The sequence below is a fragment of the Leptidea sinapis genome, chromosome 12, assembly GCF_905404315.1.
Source record: "Leptidea sinapis chromosome 12, ilLepSina1.1, whole genome shotgun sequence".
NCBI lineage: Eukaryota > Metazoa > Arthropoda > Insecta > Lepidoptera > Pieridae > Leptidea > Leptidea sinapis.
The window spans coordinates 910,029-930,387 of record NC_066276.1 but is presented as its reverse complement, the minus strand read 5'-3'; the positions used below and the strand labels follow the sequence as shown (position 1 = coordinate 930,387).

The 20,359-nt window shown below is 35.6% G+C and overlaps 1 protein-coding gene across 1 annotated transcript; it reads right to left on the bottom strand.

Annotated features, from left to right (window-relative positions):
* Nucleotides 1–1,536: 1,536 nt before the first annotated feature.
* On the bottom strand, nt 1,537–13,150 carry LOC126967005 (regulator of nonsense transcripts 1). The gene is made up of 10 exons (XM_050811303.1): nt 12,794–13,150; nt 12,538–12,719; nt 10,680–10,880; nt 8,518–8,588; nt 8,347–8,414; nt 7,489–7,604; nt 6,384–6,593; nt 5,108–5,278; nt 4,448–4,607; nt 1,537–4,301 (listed from the first exon to the last, which is right to left on the bottom strand). Exons 1-10 carry the CDS (start codon nt 12,971–12,973, stop codon nt 2,547–2,549), a joined length of 3,114 nt encoding a protein of 1,037 aa, XP_050667260.1. The 5' UTR covers nt 12,974–13,150; the 3' UTR covers nt 1,537–2,546.
* Between the last annotated feature and the right edge of the window lie 7,209 nt (nt 13,151–20,359).

Below are 20,359 nucleotides of genomic sequence, written 5' to 3'. Positions count from 1 at the left end.
ACCGCATTTATCACGGGGAGTGTTCCGAAGAGCTGTTTAACCTGATTCCTGCCGCCGAATTCGCACGACACGCCACAAGTTAGGATATCATCCCCACCATCTGGATGTGTGGCGGTCCTCCACAGTGCGGTTTTCAAGGACTACACGTACTACAAAGCTGTGGAATGAGCTTCCTTGTGCGGTGTTTCCGGGACGATACGACATGGGTATCTTCAAAAAAAGCGCGTACACCTTCCTTAAAGGCCGGCAACGCTCTTGTGATTCTTCTGGTATTGCAAGAGATTGTGGGCGGCGGTGATCACTTAACAACAGGTGACCCGTACGCTCGTTTGTCGTCCTATTCGTGGCAGCTTTGTTCCATCTTCTGCATTATGTTCCTGTTATTTTGAAAGACCTGAAGTCTATTTTTGTTTTGATTGCCATATTAGATGATTTTTTGGAAAAATATGGGGCGATGGTCACTGGATGATCCTGTCGTGGGGAACTCCGCTTCATGCTGTTAAAATCAAACTTTATTGTGTTTCGGTCTGAAGGGCACCGTAGCTAGTGAAATTACTTGGCAAATGAGACTTAACAACTTATGTCTCAAGGTGGCGAGCGCAATGGTAGTGCCGCTCAGAAGTTTATGGGGATTTTCAAGAATCCTGATTGGCATTGCGTATTAATTCCCATCAGCTGACCGTCCTGTTAGTCTCGTCCCTTATTTTCATAAAAAATGTACAAGCTATAAGAATAACTCTTAACTGTAAAGAAAAATGGTAGTTCAAAATAGGCCTGGAGTGCTAGCTTTAATCAACAGCATGCATGAAAACGTACAAATAAGGGTACCTGTAATTCAGTAGTGTTTATAGCTCAAAATGCTATATTTTCACCATAAAACTAGTCTAAAAGTTTGCGTGTTTGTTCGCTCGGAATAAAACCCATAGGGCATAAACCATGTCTGGGAAAAGCCTGAGAGACTTAAGAAATAGGAAAAGAAATCATGCTCTCGCTAGTTTGAGAGTAATTGAAAATTCGTTACAGGAAGAATGGAACGTAATTCCTCGAGATTTTGTTTATGTAGATAAATTAATTAGGAGTATGCCAAGGAGATTGGAAGCAGTTCGAAGAGCTAGATGGGGTAATTCTAAGTATTGATTATAACTCACGTTAGGACCAGAAGAGTAGAATTACAATAAAATATTTCTCTTTATAACTTAATTTCGTTGATTTTTTAAATTGACCAATAATTTCCTTGAACTGTGTAATTCGAAATAAACATAACTCACGTTAGGACCAGAAGAGTAGAATTACAATAAAATATTTCTCTTATTATTTTTCTCTTTATAACTTAATTTGGTTGATTTTTTAAATTGACCAATAATTTCCTTGAACTGTGTAATTCGAAATAAACAAAGTTACCAACCAAACCAAATTAATTAACGTCGCAAAAATCTACAATAATTTGTTTTTTACACACTGCGTTCCATTTGTCCGCGAGTGTAGATATTACAGTAAACGGCCTGTAAATTATAATGAACATTTAATAAAAACACCTTGTAACATGATGAACTCTTTATTGATTTTCCCTCACAATAAATTGCTTTGTTTGAGCATTTTTAAATGACCTAATTTTCTGGAGACCGATGGTTAAACATTAAAACATACTAATTTCCAATCTTACAATATTTCTATTTATAACGACATCTATCTTATAAAACCAACACGGAAACATCTATTACTATTCTTATGTATTAGAACTGACAATCTATGAATATTTTTTTTGAAAAAAGATACATTTAAGATTATATCATGCGAATCGATAGGATCTTATGTAATTTATTTACTTTTCACTAGGGCGTGAAGCCTGAGTCTGTTTAAAAAAATGTAAATTTGCAAATAGCTGTTTGATTGGAATTGTAAAATAATTTCTACAGAAATGGCAGAATAACAGGACATTAAGTTATTTATATGAGTCTATACATATTTAGTATTGTAGAAGGAAAAACAAATAAAGCACTTATTGCTGATATATTGTCTAAAGTATCGCGACTAAACCGTCATGAATAAGATGTAGAATAATGAAACGTAAACCACAAATATGCCCCTACAAGTAATGCTAACGGCTACATTGATTTTTTTTGTAAAATTTAACAAATAATATTCAATTACCAGGATGATGACCCCATTCCACATACAATGAAAACACAATTAATTATTTAGGTAATAATACCTCATGAGAACGAACTTTGTGCTAAATGTTGTAGACAGCATGACCTCTACAAGTGATATTCTAAGTGCGTGAAATCTTCAGAATTGACATTTGACATTCAATTTACGATCCATCCAGTAAATGTGAAAGTGAACCGAACGAGCGCGACCGTAGATGTACCCGTACGCTCGAGACGGCCGCGGCTCGCGGCGCCATCTGCCGGCAACGGTGTCTGCTGCTCTCTCTACATCCGGAGTCATATAATCGGTCAGGTTCGCGCGCGTCGGCGTTTCTCGTCAGTCCTTGGCCTCCCGAGGGGGAGCGATGTCGGCTGGTCAGCGGTCCACCTGCTCTCTCAGTATTGGCTGCAACGCGCACGGAACCCGCCCTGGTACGAGGAGTCTTGGGAGAGTAGACCGTCCGGTTGTGATGGACAGTCCGGAGCGATAGACTCTTGGCTGAAGTCCGGTTGGGAGGCGCCCTGGGAGAGAGACAGCGGGGGCTGCTGTGACAGAGGTTCCTGCGATAGTCGGGGAGGTCGTTTCCGAGCGCTGCGCTGATTGTTATTGATGGGGGGCCGTGTGAGGCCGCGGTGGGCGGCGAAGGCTGCGGGCGGCACGGGAGCGTGGAGCATGGCCGCTCGCTCGGGCCCGACGTAGGCCAGGGGGTCGCGCAGGGGCCGGGCGCGGTCGTACACGGAGCCCGGCACCATGGCCTCGCGGGCGTCGAACATCGACGTCGACATGAAGTGGGAGCCCGGGTTCTGAGCGTTTATAAGTTTCTTCGGCTTAGCGAACTGAATAGCAGATTCTTTCAAATTGGAAAGTGGCCCCTCCGTGAGAACGCGGCGCTCCTTGTAAAATGCCAGCAGATGATTCCAGAGCGGCTGTTTACTCAGAACCTTTGGATTACCAACGACAATTAGCCCATATTTGGCTCTCGTCAAAGCCACGTTCAAACGGCGCGGGTCGCTCAAAAATCCGATTCCTTGATGTTCGTTAGAACGTACGCAGGACATGATGATAATATCTTTTTCCCTGCCTTGAAAAGCGTCCACGCTGGCGACTTCGATCTCTTGGTATAATTTGGCGTGGAGACTTCCTTGGTATTGCATGTGCTGGACTAGATAAGACCGCTGACCTTCGTAAGGTGTAATGATTCCAATTTGCTCGGGTCGTACTCCTACTCTTAAGAAACGGGTGGTCAACTTCTCAACATTTGCAGCCTCCGTACGGTTTAGGTATGATGTTCCGGATCCGGCAATCTCTTCCTGGCCTTGGGTCACGTAAAAGAACATTGGTCTGTCTGGCCTCGGCCATGGAAAGTCGACTTTATGAAGACGCCTCTCTTCAGCACTGACACCATTTTGGAGAGAACCTTCATAGAAGAAATCTGAAGGAAATCGAGATAGTTCTGGGTGCATGCGGTATTGGACTTCGAGACGGAAAGGGCGTATTCCTAACACGACTAAACGTTCGAAAAGACTCTGGCTTAAACCAGCTTTGGCAGCCTTCTTGCACATCACGACTGGACCCAATTGACAATGGTCACCAACAAGGATCAGTTGTCTGGCCCCAAGAACAACAGGCACCATGCATTCAGGCTCGGTAGACTGCATTCCTTCATCAATGAGGATAGACTGGAAGCGCATGCGTGCAACACGTGGGTCACCTGCTCCGACACAGGTAGTGCAAACAACATCAGCAGCATCTAGAAGCCGTCTCTCTGCAGCTCTGCGCAAGGCCCTGTATCTACGTTCATCTGCTGCGGACAGTTCACCAGCTTCTTCCTTCAGCCTGGTCAACTTACGTAGCTCACTATCAGCTGATCCCAATGCACGAGCCTGTTCATGAAGTGCAAGGAAGGACACAGACGACTCCATGGCCTCACGTGATTTGGCACAAAGTCTCACCACCTTGAGACCAGTGCGATGTATTTTCTCTGTGAGTTGATCAACTGCAGTGTTTGAAGGAGCACATACTAAAACTGGGCCGCCATTTTGTCTCACAAGTTGATAGACAATTGTTGCAGAAGTAACGGTTTTACCAGTTCCTGGCGGTCCTTGGATCAGCGACAATGGACGCTGAAGCGCATGTTTAACAGCATATACCTGAAATTAAACATTGAATATAATCTATTATAACAATTTTTATACTTACCATTTAACTCACTCAGCAAAATGCTGATCAAAGGAATATTAAATTTTGTGATGTGTTGTTGATATAATTATAAACATTTTAGGAAGGTTTAAAGTACCTGTGATCTATTTAAATCGGGCAGTTTAGGAGCACTGAAGTGTTTGGGAAGATGCACTCTGAACAAAACCTCCTCCACTTCATGACCAAGCAGGCGACGGTAGATATATCCTGACACAGAGGAATCGTCTACAGCGAACTTTCGCAGGGCCAGTTGCATTCTGCAATAAATAAAATTTTGATAAACAAAATTCAAAAGAGGTCGAAACATCGCAAATCCTAAAATTTTTTACTGTAACGACCAGATAATGCCGTTTGTCATAACCAACGTTGAATAAAGAATATAATCAATTTGTGATTTTTAGTTTCTGCTTGTGATGAATTTCATTAAAATAAAATAAATATACTTATAAAAATATTTTGAATATGACGTATAGTTTCCGAAATATTAAGTTGTATAGGTAGCTGCTGTGACGTCACTAGACTCAGTCACGTTAAGAGCGGAACTCGGAGCGATGCAATTTTATGACGGCGTCGCCATATGAAATATTTGAAAATAATGCTAAAAAGCATCCAGACTTCAAAACAACTTGTTTGATTTTATTGTAACAAAACTAGTGTATTGCTAGGCTATATAATAGGGCATATAAGCTATAAGGTCATGTAGTTGTAAGTAATTGGATGGACTTAGTGAAACATACTATATTTATAATTAAGTTACCTGTCAAAAGATGTGCTCTTCCATATGAAATCAACGACGAAGTTGGAAGTACAGTCGAGCGGTCCGCCGGCCCCCGACTTCAACTCTAGCCCGACGTCGTCACCGTAATTGTCGGGAACCTTGATGACGTGGCCGACACCCGACCACGCCTTGTGCAACTCACCAACATATCTGAGGAAAATTTTATTTATTACTTGCTTTTGCCCTCGATTTCATTCGCCTCAGGCCCAATGGTCTTTCGTTCCGTCCCCCTCATATGCATTTAACCAGATTTTATGATGAAAAATAGACTGTAAACTCTTCGCGATCCGATCCCTCTTAAGATTCAATTCTGTTGATTTCCGAGCGATTTTGTCGCACGAATTTTGCGCGCGTGAAACTATGCGTGTTAATTTACGTGTAGCAAAAGAATGCTAATAGTTAGAATACTTTCACACACACGACACAATGTTGAAAAATCGTTATATTTGAGATAAAATGAGTATTTTCATTGAAAACTTTTGGTTTTATTTATGAGTGTTCATGGATTTATAACCAAATTATAAGTTATTTCTAAAACAAAATTAAAATATACATGCTTTCATATTAATAATTTGAGATATCCATTCGGAAAGACTAAGAAGAATCCCTTGACCTTGATCAACCTTGAAGTGCGAGATTGCTTGTGTATGATATAAAATGCTACTATGCTTTATTGGGACAAAATAACTACTGAAACATATTTTACAAAAAAATTTCAAGTAAAGTAAAACATATTCCAAAATAAATAAACAATAAAAACAGACAAAGGAAAGAACCAAAGTCCTTATTAAATTTGAATGGGCGCTATTTCAAGTCGAATTTATATCAAGAAATACTAATTATCATACTATTATAATTATGATAATTTAGAAATATAGTCTTGATGTATTATAAAAATAGCAACCTACAAAATATTGGGTAAAACTCTGAAAAAAAAAAAACAAAAACTCTGCACACTTCACTATCACGTCGGCGGCCGATAACGACTGAAGTCCCCGCGCCCTTTTTCCGTTTACTTTGGATGCCAACATCCCATCGCCTTTGTTCTAATTTGAACACAATTTAACGGAGTTTTAAGCTTTTATACGTTCAAAGGAAAGTAGCAATTCCTAATAATAAAATAAGGCGAGAAATCGTATGAGGTCGTGTGCATTTCGTCGTTGGGTCACTATTGGGTCACGTTTTTATGTACGTTAGTACATATGGACCTGTGGAGCGCAAAAAGATTTATAAATCAAATTTGTTTCGTAATTACCTCAATCTAAGCTCGTCACCATGCATCAGTTTCATGTCGCTGTCAGTTTTGGCCAAAGTAAAGTAGGCTATAGTCTTCTTGTTAAGTCCCACATCCCAGCGCACTTCGATTCCTTCTTGCGTCTGTGACTCCTTGAGTCTCTTGTCATAATCCGCTTCCAACTTCACAAGGGGGCCAAAAATATTTTGGTATTGGTATCCATCTTCATATCTACAATACATGATTTGAGATTTAACACCCGACTTGAATACTAAATTCCCAATAGCAACAATGGAATACTTAAGATTTGTGAGTTAGTATTAAAAAATGATTTCTTTTTGTATAAAATCGCGACTTTCTGAAAAGATACCTATTACCTTATTAACATTTACATTTCTTTTATAAATACAAAATTTTATTGAAATTTTAGAGTTGTGTCACATATTTGAATATTATCTAATATATAAAATTCTCGTGTTGCGGTGTTTGTTACTAAACTCCTCCGAAACGGCTACACCGATTTGTATGAAATTTTGAGTGCATACCTGATAGACCTATCCGATGGTCAGACAATTGGCTAACATCTATTTTTCATATCCATTTCCTTTTCATATATATATGATAAGGGTTCACCTCTAAATGTTTTTTTAGAAGTTTTATAAATTATTTTATTGTGATTCAGCATTGAAAAATATATACAACTTCAAATTTTCACCTCTTTACGATCAACACCTATTTTTTTTATCACGATTTATATATTATTATTATTCTGTTCCATACACAGAACCGCAATAGGATTGAAGATGGACGATAAATTTTATGTGCGATATGATATTTGGTAGGTCTGAGAATCGGTCGTCAATTATTTTTTAAGCCCCAAAAAGTTTTAATTATTGAAATACTTTTTTTTTACTTTATATGGCATTACAACGTTTGCTGGGTCAGCTAGTATTGTATATATAATAATTATATTTAAATTCATAAACAAAATATATTTATATAATATATACCAGCAATTCCAGCGATTGCTAGCTAAGTATAAGATAATTATTGCAGGAAACACAAGTAACTTGTTTTTTCTCAAAATATAAGGTTGGATGTGTTCTATATATTAAATAATTGTAACCTCAACAGGACTTGGTGTGGTTCCTCATCTACTCCCGGCTTCTCTAGATCTTGGAATGTAGCATCCACGTTGTCGCGCCAGAGCTCTTCCAGACGAACTATCTGTTGTGGAGTAACCTGCATGGTGCGTTATGATGTGTTTAATATAGCAACTCACAGTGATAGTCTATAAGATTTACAGGTAACCAGAAATACAATTAAAATAAGGCTATGTGGGTATTAATGTCAAATCAGTATAAATAAAAAATATTTTTATTTTAAGACATAGAAATTTGGCATCCATTTCAAAGTCAAAATGTTAATAAGTGGGCTAGCATTTTGTTCACAGATTCTTATCGTCAATAGCATTTCATGACTACAATTGCAGATTGAGTGCAGTTATAAAATTACAGAACAGGTAACCCTTACACACAGAATAGTATTATTGATACACAGAATAGATTTAAAAAAGGAGGAGGTTCTCAATTCAACTTTGTGAACCGATTTTTATAAATTTTTTTTTATTTGAAAGCTGGTGCTTCCTGTGTGGTCCTATTGCAATCTATGACTCTAAAAATAGCAATAATTGTAACTAAAATTAGAATAATTAGCTTGTATGAAAATAAGCATTTTTTTTTACTTTTTGTGCATACTATATCTCATTTCTGCAGCATGCATATGATGATATGGTTGGTGGCCCATTAAGTGATGCTACTGAGACGCATAGCTTCTAGGTATTTAAGCACCCTTTAAATTAAACTCAGTGTATACCTAACTAGAAAGTATTCTGGAAAAGTGCTTCAGTAATTAAGAATTTAAATATAATTGAAAAAATCTATTTGTAATTTTAAGAATCGTAAATAAGGGCTTCGATACATACCTGACGAGCTCTCATTTGCTCTGCTTCAGATGGAACCTTGACAAGCCACGATAAGAAGGCTCGGTCAGCTGAAACACATTAATTATTAGATATCATCACTTGAAGACTGTGTGGAGGGAAACCAGGAGAGGTTTCTGAAGAGAAGGGAATACATATATATATTTAACTCACAGATTAATGGTTTCCACTGCTCTTGATCCCAGTTCATATCCTTGAGGGAGCTCTGAGCTGCACAAGGTTGCCTATAAAACATAAATTTCACATTTTTATAATATTTAATTTAATTTAATTAATTTTTTATTTATTTATATTATTGAGATATGAACATTACATAAAAATTTAACACAATTATAAAGCAACATTTAGAATACCTAATACTAGTAGGAACCTTACTGCTTTTATTATTTCTTTCTAGGTCAACCATGTCCGTATACTTATTACCAACATATATATGTGATACATTAACATTAAACAAGTCTTAGGTGCTAGGGATACACATAATTATATTTATAGGCAGTTACAGCATGTACACAAATACAAGTTGTACATAAAGTTAAAATTCATATAATAAGTAAAGGCTAAATAGAGTTATGTAAATGTTAAATTTATATAATGAAAGGTATATAGAAAATAAAAATACAAGAATAATAATAAAGAAAAAAATATTCACAATTATTTTAATATCTATGTGATATTGCTGCGAGACGAGTGTCTTAATTAATATTTCTTTAAATTTTGTTGCTGAACAGATCAATGGACTTACCTCTACTAATAAATTCATTATATAGTCTACTTAATCGCGGTATTAGGGAATGATGACCGAGATTGGTTCAGTGGGTTGGATTCGTGAAAGTGAGAAAAGTGGAATATGATGTTGTGGAGTACGGGGGGGAACCTTGATGCATATTTGACTCAAAATGGGATGTTCTTAAGGTTTTGAATTTAAGTTTGTGTAAGGGATTGTTGTAAATATTTGCTTTTATACTTATCTTATTCTTGAGCTTTAATATCGAAATAAGTTTATTGCTGTACCATATAGGATAATTTTTATCTCTAGCGGAATGAGCTCTCCTAAGGAATGTGTTTTTCAATTATTGAGTTAAGTCTGTCATAAAAATATCAAGCATATCATTTACATTGTCACAGCGAGCAATGTATTTTCTAGATCTTTAAAAATACCATCGTAGTTGGCCTTATAAAAATTATACATTTCAACATGCCTATCCTTAATGTTGCCTACCACATCTGATTTGAGACTTATTGATAACAGTGGATGATGATCGCCAACTATACTGATGGGGTTGGCTACATTATTAACAGTGATTTGGGTAGTATTTGACAGGACCAGATCGAGTACTCTTTTGTTGGTGTTGAGTATGTAATTAAAATGTTTGAGTTTGTGTTCTTCAATTAGGTTCACATTGATAGAATCCAGACTGCAACAAAACAATGGATATAAGTAGTTTAACTCGGGCAGTTTTGACCATGTTAACTTCCCATATTAAAGTCTCCTACAACAAGAACCTGTTTGTTTTACACATTGCTTTGGAAGTGTTTGTCATGAAATTATTAAGTGTATCTCTTTTGATCGGTGGCGGTAGATAAACAGCGCAGATAGCCAAATGGCTTGGTTTGTTTTTTATCAGCACATCTACTATCCATCCCATCCCACAGATCTTTGCAGTTGTTCTTCCATTGCGGTATTCAATTAGATTTAATTTGATTTTTAACCGCAATTAAGACTCCTCCTCCATTTTTTGCTTTGTTTATATTTATTTGCTTCATATCTCTGCAATATACTATGTAGCGACTATCAATAAACTCTGCATCAAATACACCGTCATTGAGCCATGTCTCAGTGAATACGGGGACATCGAAATCATTAGATAAGATATTAAGTTTTACATCACATATTTTACTCTTTATCCCTCTTATGTTCTGGTATTGAAGCAAGTGATAACACTTATTTGGGACTTTCCAAAGTTTGTAATATCAATCGAATATTTTTACTCATGTAATGAAAGCACGAGATTTGTCAGTGAAGCTGTCTAAGATGATAAAAAAATCTGATGAATAAAGATAAATGTAGTTTTATTGTATATTGATTATTCACATGAACAATATGACTTCACATGAAAATGTTCTTGCATCTTTGAAATTACTCATTTACAAGCCGTGACTACAAAAACTAAAACATATGCATTTTATTTAGGTAAGCAAATGGAAGAGTATCTTTTGCCTAAAAATTTTATGTGTGACCATATCATGAAATGTAGTTGTTCTTAACTTGAACGGTAAAAAAATATATATTGTTAAAATATATATAAACAAACCTGCAAAGTAGTACTACTACAGAATCAGCCTTGGCGGGAATGAAGCCCAAAACGAACACATTACGAGCCCCACATGAGTAGCATTCCAGTAATGTTTCACCGAGTGGCCCGTCACGATGTAAAGCTGCTTCCTTATGTTTTGCTCTCACCATGTGGTTGATAATATGTGACCCTGATGTGTTCCCTCGGCCATTGCAGAACCTTAAAATTTAAAGTTATCTGTACTGCATATACTAAAAAAAGTTTTTTTTTAATATTATTTGTGTTAATTTAAACAGATTGATGTTCATGGAAAGGTTCTAACAGTTATCTCACAAAACACTTCTTCAGGTATATGGTCATCATTTGAGGACTTTACTGCCCCAACAACCCATCCAGGCTATGTGCCCTGCCTACTGACTTTAGTTCTCATATGGATTTCCTCATATCTAATAACATAGCCCTTTATTGCCATAATCTGTGGAATCAGTACTATTAGTACAACAACTATGAATAATTGTGATGCCCATTTAACAATGTTATCTAATACAGGGTATTTTTTTATGAAAGAGGAGGAAAAACAAGTCTACAATTGTGACCTGATAGTATGTCATCACCATGGCCCATACATTCAACACCAGATGCTGAAAGGCTGATTTTATAATATTGTGTTGTATATACAACATAATATGCATTTAAAAACTGAAAACACATTGGTACATGGTGGTAGTGCACTATAGGTAAAATAAAAGCTTACAAAAAGAAGAAGTTCAGAAAGCAATTAACAATTATATGTAATTAATAAATAGTATGTATAAAAATAATTTATAATAAAATAGTAATTCAATCACAATTTACATTCTTTTTCACAATGGCAAGTAGAATAGAGATATCAAATGACTAAATTTAGTAGTAAATGATTAAAGAGTTCATCAAACCTTAAAACTATATATGAAAAATGTAACCTTCCAAAATCGGCAGTGCCCCAGGGCACTAGATGTTTCAGATACACCAATAACGAAAATGCTCATCGGCACCCTACTCACTCACCAAGATCTGACCCTTATAGCTTGTTTCAATAGCTTTCTGATACATTCATTCAAATCATTCCAATTATAAACAACCTATTGCTACACCTAAAATAATATGCATTGACGGTACACTGTGCGAGTCCCAAAATCACTCCGATGTGAAGCATACCACATGATCAGACTTTTTGGAATGGAAAGGTTAATACATTTTCATCTATTCACAGCACATCTGGATACATACTATAAATAATCGATATAATTAACACTTAATATAATTAGAACTTGTGGGTAGTAAGTACCCACCAGAATAGAGTATGCCTGACAGTTTGATGAATATAAAATGGATTCCAATTAGAAAAGCAGTCTTTTTGCCTTTGTAGCAGGGGTGTGCAATGGTTTTCTAGCAAGGTAGGCACTGTAGATCTTCTAGTCATAGTTTAACCTGAAGATTGCCTACCGTGAGAATTTTGGAAAAAAAAATATAAGTAGGGGTTAAATAGAAAGTTGGTTGGTTATAAAATAACGGAACCAAATTAAACTTTAGCTTTATTTTTATATTTATTTCGGTTTATAACAAGGAAGGCACTGCCTAATTGCCTATATGATATGCACACCCCTGCTTTGTAGTAGTCTCTAAACATTTTTATATATAATATATCATACATTATAAGAACACATTGGAGAGAAACATGTATTTAAAATGTTTTTCCCATCTACTGATTTCATACTTTATGCTAAATTAAATATTATAAAGTTAATAAAAGATTATAATTTCCATTTTGTACTTTACTGATTGATAATATGTTACTCATGATAAATGTTGTAACAAAAAGTATTTAAATACACACCATTTGTTACAGATATTACACATAACCACAGTTGAGGGGTCATGTATGCCACAGTATTTGCAGGCATGATCTGGCAACTCCTTGCTGCTGTACAAAGCTTCATCTTCTTCTTCAAATTGTAATTCCGCAATGGCATTTGTTACACTCGACAGCTTAAGATCCGATCTCCCCAAACCATTAACCTTAAAATAAATAATGTTGCTCAATATTAATCAAGTTTTTAATATCAAACTAGGTTATACAAACAATTCCTTACTTGATTGGAACCAGTAAGTCCATGGTCGTGTTGCGATGCTTGGGTTTGACTCTGTGATGGTAATGTAAAATCCGTAAATTCGAATTCGGATCCTTGAGTATCAGCACCGATTAAATCAGCTTCCTCGGTATCCAAAAACGTGAGGGTTTGAGAACTCGGTCCATACGCATCAACGCTCATTTTTAATGCATTTAATTATCCTGAACACTAAAAAATATAGATAATAAAAAAGAATCGTCTCCGCTACTAATTAAATGTTTCCCATAACTACAGAACGATTTTCAAATGACTTTCTAATGATTTTGATGATAAAGAAAATTCGCCATGTTAGCAAAGCGGACGTACCCTATCACATATTATGACAAATGACAAATCATAATCCTTTCATGTTTATACGTCAAAGTCAAACATAAATAAAAGTCAGGCATGACATTTAAATTTGACATGATTATATGTACTAAAATGGTCTATAGATGCGTTACCTGTGGTCTTCGCCTTTGTGGACTTGCCTTTGCCGGGTTGTCTGACCTTAAAGTGGGAAAAATGTGGCTTTTAGCGTAGTTTTCAATTGCTAAGAGGGTCAGAAACTGTTTTTTACTCAGAATATAATAACTGGCAACCGCAATACAATTTCTTGTACCGCCATTGTCATTTTCCACGAATTAACACGCCTGTTGTTTTGGATCTTCTTTTGTAAAAGTGAAAATAATAAATTGTGTACAGAGATAGGATAATTCAGAGAGGAAAATTTGAGTAATATCCTAAATCCAAATCTGAATTCTAGAATAAATACTAGTATTTATTTGAAAAACGAATGAACGGACATAATATTAAGGCAATACCTACACAGAAAGTTACAGCTATCCCTCGTTGCTACATTGACACGCAACAAACAATGGCTTCAACAATTAGTCAGGGATGGATTTTGAAAAGAGTACGAAATTTTTTGGTTGTATGTAAAGTATTATTATCAATAAAATATAAAAAAAATACTTAGATTAATTTTGTGATTGCTCTGCTACTGTAAAATTTATTATCAGGAATAATTAGCCGAATGAATTATTAAAATAAATAGCCGATGTGTCTATATGGTAGGATACAACCTATTCTAACCAGTAGGAGGCTCGTTTGCACAGGATGCCGGCTAGATTATGGATACCACAACGACGGCTATTTCTGCCGTGAAGCAGTAATGTGTAAGCAATATTGTGTTTCGGTCTGAAGGGCGCCGTAGCTAGTGAAATTACTGGGCAAACAAGACTTTACATCTTATGTCTCAAGGTGACGAGCACAATTGTAGTGCCAGAATTTTTGGAGAATTTTTCAAGAATCCTGAGTGCCACTGCATTGTAATGGGAAGGGCGTATCAATTGCTATCAGCTGAACGTCCTGCTCGTCTTGTCCCTGTCATATAAAATACAAAAAGCGCTACGTGTTTGCTACAAAAAAGATCACATTATAGAAGAAAAAAAAACCAACAACATTTCAATGACAATTTAATCTTACAGTCGAGTTATAAAACTAGCATTTTTATTTGATAGATTGGATTTATTATTTGTTTTCAAAGTGCCATAAATATGTGTATGTAGATTATCACAGAAAAATAATTCAAAAAATTGCAGCTATATGAAGTCATCAAAGATCATTTCGAGATGTATATTTGGTCTAATAGGAGCAAAAGGCGGTTTAAACGACAATCCAAATGTTACTCAATTTTTTTCTGCGATAGGCGTATGAACAAAATTTTGCTAACTACTAACTTATCCATCTTTAGTGGTCTCTATCATTCGTGGTCCCGAAGAACCGCTCTTACTTCTCATTTTCTCTTCCTCCACCTTGTTAATATAGATCTTCCAATGGTCATAACTCAAAACTATCTTAGAGGACGTTGCTGGTTCCTGGGTCACATTTCAGGGCCTTTGTTATTATTTTAAGCACCTTAATGTGTAGAATACGGTAGAATTGAGGATGCATACCATATTATGGTGGAATGTATTCGAATCGACCCTGAGCCCTTATATTGAATGTATAACTTGGTTAAGTTAGGTTCCTTTCGGAGGAAGCCAAAGTATGTATAACTTGGTTAAGTTAGGTTTAGATAGGCGATAATATATGTTTTTTGTTAATTGTACCATTATGATGGTGGCATGTTCAATCTGTGATCACACCCTCTATAAATAAATTAAGATTAAAAAAATGGTTATGACTATCTCAGAGATATGACTGGTCCCTGGGTCACATTTTATGGGTTCTTGGGTATATTTAGTCTCTGGGGCGACTGGGCTGATGAAGTTTCTATTTTAACTAGTTAAACTTGATTTAACAATTCCGATGTCTTTAGGCTACATTATTCCTGAATACTTACATAATTTTTTTTCTATTGACAGAACAGCGCCCGTCGGGTCAGCTAGTATTATATTGGGGTGAACATATTTAATTGCCATTTGTATTGAAAAATTCAAACATTCTAATTTAATTAAGTATTTACCCTCATTATCTCTACATTTCTTCTATCTCACTGAAAGACCATTAATACGTTTGCGGTAGAACTCTATGGACCCTGGATTTAACAAACTCTATAAAGATATAATTCCTTCTTGTGACCCAAATCACCATCACTTTTCGATGGCTAAGCTTCGCTTTAGGGCATTGTTGCGGCGTTCAATCTGGGACTAGCCATTGGGATTTAATTGCGTAATCGTAAAGAATCAATTTCATTTTCCTCTTCATTTCTGTGTCTGTTCTACATGGTAAGAAAAGCTTCAACGCGTACCTACTTTTATCTGATAGTCACATATTTTTCAAGCTTTACAGTATACCGATTTGATGCAAATAGGTCAATGCAGATGCAGATAATTTATTTGATGTAATTTGGCTTCCATTCATCATTGTTTACCGTACTTGCTGGTCTTCCTAGCTGTTCATTCTTCAAATCGAAGATTCCTCTACGGAATCCAGTAAACCTTTTAATCTCATATCATCTTATCTATCTCATCCTCGCTATCGGCGGTGTAGCATTCCTCCACAGTGCCGTTTTCGAGAACTTTTTACCCCTTACAACCAAACTGTGAAATGAGTGTCCTTGGGCGGTGCTTTCTGGACGATGCGACATGAGTACCCTTAAAAAAAGCGGAAACATCTTCCTAAAAGGCCGACCTCCTGTGATTGCTCTGGTGTATTAGAGAAGTAATCCATAATTCCAGTATACTCCATAAGGAGTCCATAGTTATTGTTATCATACAAAATAAAACTTTTTTCATTGAATTACTATGGCCTAAATAGGCATTTATTTTCTCAAAATCGATTTTGATTAAGTAGAATTATCTTTGATGTAGTTTAGACCACTACTAAATACATAAGCAAATTAAAAAATAATGATTTTTTGATATCGATGTTGTTTTATAATTGTATAGAAAGTTATATGCGGATCTCAGATGTGCTTAGATTGCTCGGTAAGTATCGTTCAAAAAGTTTATTTGATTAGTCGTTATTATTTATTGCCTCTATCAAACATTGTGACCCAAAATTCAAATGAATTCAAATTCATGAAACATTACTCTATTTCCAGCTCGTATTAAGAGTTGAAGTAATAAAGAGTATTATTTACTAGATGTCATCGGTCCCTTCCCTACCCAATTAGGGAGAGCAAAGCATTCATAAATTGTAGTATCAGATTTCGTTTCATTTGACTTGCAAGAGTTGACTAATTGATGCAAATGCTTCGTTTGATGGGAACGATGGCCTTTCTCCACATAGTTTTATTTGCGTCTTCTGTAATTTTATACATGAATTAAATGTTGGATGAGGTCGGTTAGTATTTATTGTCTTTTAACTTCATTCAGAACATGAAATATCACTGTTTGATTGGACGAATGTATGAAGCGACAAAGTCTGAGTATAATTTTGTTTTATTCGCGCGTGAGTTAAGCGGATAAAATTTTATGTAGGTACCTATTTCTGAAAAAGGGCTGGGGGTTTGAGTAAAATTCTGTTGTTCTAATTCTCCTGTGTGAGATATGGTGATAAAATTACGAAATAGTTTAAATACTTATGCTATTTCATCTTTAAAAATGCCCGCTGAGTATCTCACACCCGTTCTTTTCAAGATTTTGAGCTTCAATAGGGGATGTATAGTCCTATTTTGAATTAAAATATATAATATTGCTATGACTTTACTAAGAGTTCACTCAGACAGCTTAAATCGCATGCGCATTAGCATTTGATTACCTAAAATTGAATCCAAAGTGAGACCGTTAATTAATTTGATTTGTGGGACGTAACATCAAGGTCGTATTTGTCTCTGTTATGAGCCTATGATGCCGCTTAGTACGAGGCCCTGAAATCAGTAATACCATAATATTCTAGATGAATGTATTTTAGTGACTCTAATGTAAACCTAAGCTGAATAACTTCATCTCATTTGTGGAATCTTCCACGTCAAATCTCCTTGCTGACTTGCTGGGTCAATATTTTTTTAGGGTGCCGTACTTATAAACTATATAGGTAAGGAATAGTTTCAAACTATAGGGAAACTTCTTCATCCGACTGTGAACATTCTCCCCAGGAATAAGCCGTTTTTTAAATTTATTAAATTTCGTTACAGCATAGTTTACTCAGACTAAGCCTGAGAGCGGTCGCTCCATTCCTAGGGTGTGGTATCATTAAGAAATTCATTTTTATTTAGTAAAGTATTACAATACGTCGGTATCTTTATTTTTCAATTTCCTAACATATCTGTATTTGACATTTTCTGTGATCATGATGTAAAATATCACTTTAGAATATCACAGCTTCTTGAAAATCGTCGTGTAGGTACTAAAGAAAAATAATGATTATAATAAAACATTTAATTACTGACCAATTGAAATAATTGTCGACTTAAAATAATATGTATTAAATATTAAATATATATATATATATATATTTATTAAAAACCTTATGACTGCGATTCAGCAACTATCTGGATGTTTGTCCTGAGACAAAGTTCGTCCATTTTAGTATCTTCATCTTTCCACATCTCGATTTCTTTGATTCATTACGACTTTCTTCCATTATTTGTTTGTTGTCCTTAGTTACCTAATTTTTTCCTTTTACTTATGCTTGAAGAACTAAAGAACACTAATAAATTCACTCTTAGTTACATAGTTATAAAATTCCTAGTACCTGATGTAGCTGACTATTGAGACAAATGACCAGACGTCATTGAAATTTCTTTGTATCCCAGCGGGTATCGAAGCCAACAGGCAGGAAAATACAACAACTAAATATTGTCTGTCTATAAAAATAAACAAGCCGCGAATCCACTGCTCAAATCTAAGTTTGAATATTAAATACCTTCGGTATGACAATTTTTCTGTTGTAATGTTTATCAAGAATTCCTCTGGTTTAAAAATCGATTCACACATAATTACTCCAAATCAGACTCTTATAAAGTATGTCTTGAACTCGTCTATATTTTAATTGACTTCAAATTCATTAATATTTGCTCCAATTCTGAACCGATTTAAAGGATCATATAATATAACGATGTGGAGGCTCCATTCATTTCAATTCAGAATCACTCCTAAAGTCGGAAAATTGGAGGATAACCGGATGATTATCATACTTATTACATACGTTAGATGTGAATACGTATTGATAAGTTATCTTGTTTAACAGCTATTGGCAGTTATTTTTATTCGTATAAGAATAAGAATTTTGGATCGTTATCTTTTAGCCTACCCTAAGGATACTTGGCGATCTACCTAAAGTCAAAAGTCTAAAAATTTATTTATAAAATATTATGTATCAATTACAAGTAGGTACGGGATGACTTTGAAGAGGATGCCGGCTAGGTCAGCCTACGTACTACAAACGCGTCGTAGCTAGTCAAATTAGATGATATAAAAGGCGTCGTAGCTAGTCAAATTACTGGGCTCATCAGACTTATCTTCGCATGTATCACAATAACAAGCGCAAGTGCGATGCTGCTCAGATTTTTGGGTTTTAATCAAGAATCCAGAATGGCACAACATTGTTATGTGTAGGTACATAAAGAAAATACATAATACGTCTGTTACAAAAAAAAAACATAAACCTCAAAAGAACCAATAGTGTATTGAATATAGTAGAAGCATCAATCACCTTTTAGTCGCCGTAACATAATGAATAAATGTAATGTTAGAAATTAGAAAAATTAATAAAATGATGAGCAATAACTTCGGATTTCTCTATGACACGAGCGACCACTCACCAGTTCACAAAAATACCGTATGGACCAGCATTGACATTATAATTATAATAATATTGACACACTTATTACACAAATTATCTTGCCCCAAATTAGGCATATATAGCCTGTGTTATGGGTTCCAAGACAAAGATATATTTAATACAATATACTTACTTAAACATAGATAAATACATACAAACATACATAAATACATATAAACATCCATGACTCGGAAACAAACATCCATATTCATCATAAAAAATGCTTGCACCTACTGGGATTCGTACCCGGGACCTCTAGCTTAGTAGGTAAGATCGCTAACCACTCGGCTATACTATATTATAACAAGCTTGACAAATTGCCGAATAAAATCAGTACTATTCAAAAACTTATATATTTTTCCTTTAGTTAATAATCTATTATCTAATAACGTGATTGAATAACAAACGCAAAAAATGCAGTAGTTATTCTTTTATTGTTATTAAATCAGCTTCCAACTAATATCGAGAGTAAAAGTAGATAAGATAAACTTATCAGCAGCACCACTACTCTGAAATTTCTTTTCGATAAAAAGCTTATGAATATCTTTGGGCAAAATTTAGTCATGCAAGAACACTTATATAAGCGTTTCCCGAAGACACTATTCTCAATACTTCGCCACTTTTTCATCTTTTCATTGGTTTGATTTATCAGATTTATTTTGTTTGTAGATGATAAGCTTCCAAGGGTTACAGGCGCTAGTATTTTGTATATTTTCTGATTGATTCTTTCATTGTAGAAAGATGCATGGAATTAAGAATGGTAGATCAGACGAACTTCGATGTGGGACCATAATGGGACCATCCCATTCGGGTGGTTTTCAGGGTGCCATAACCGCAAACGGATCCTCCATTACAATGGACAGTTAGACTGAACTGTTCATGGAGTCTCTGTATCTTATTAATAGGTCTGGCTCTGGTTCGATACTTTTAACCATATCACAATAAGTATTCTATATTAAGAAAGAATTAGAACATCATTAACGGTGATACAGCAAGATAGAGAAGCGACTCAATTGTTACTGTAATTGATAGTGTTTGAGAAATGGTAAACAGTCAGCCACACTTAGCATAACCTCCTTAGAATTTTGCCACGCATTATCGAATCAAAGAATGCCGAAATGGACTGTAAAGACTGTCTATTTCGAGTTTTCTGTCTACTAAAGTTGCATACGAATCCAACAAAGAATGGCAACGAAAACTCATGGTAGGGGTCCATTCGTCTCGTAGACACGAGTCAGTACTTACGAGACAATGATTGTTGACAATTGGTGCGCAGCGGCGCCAGGCGTGATGTCACCGCCGGAGACGACCGTC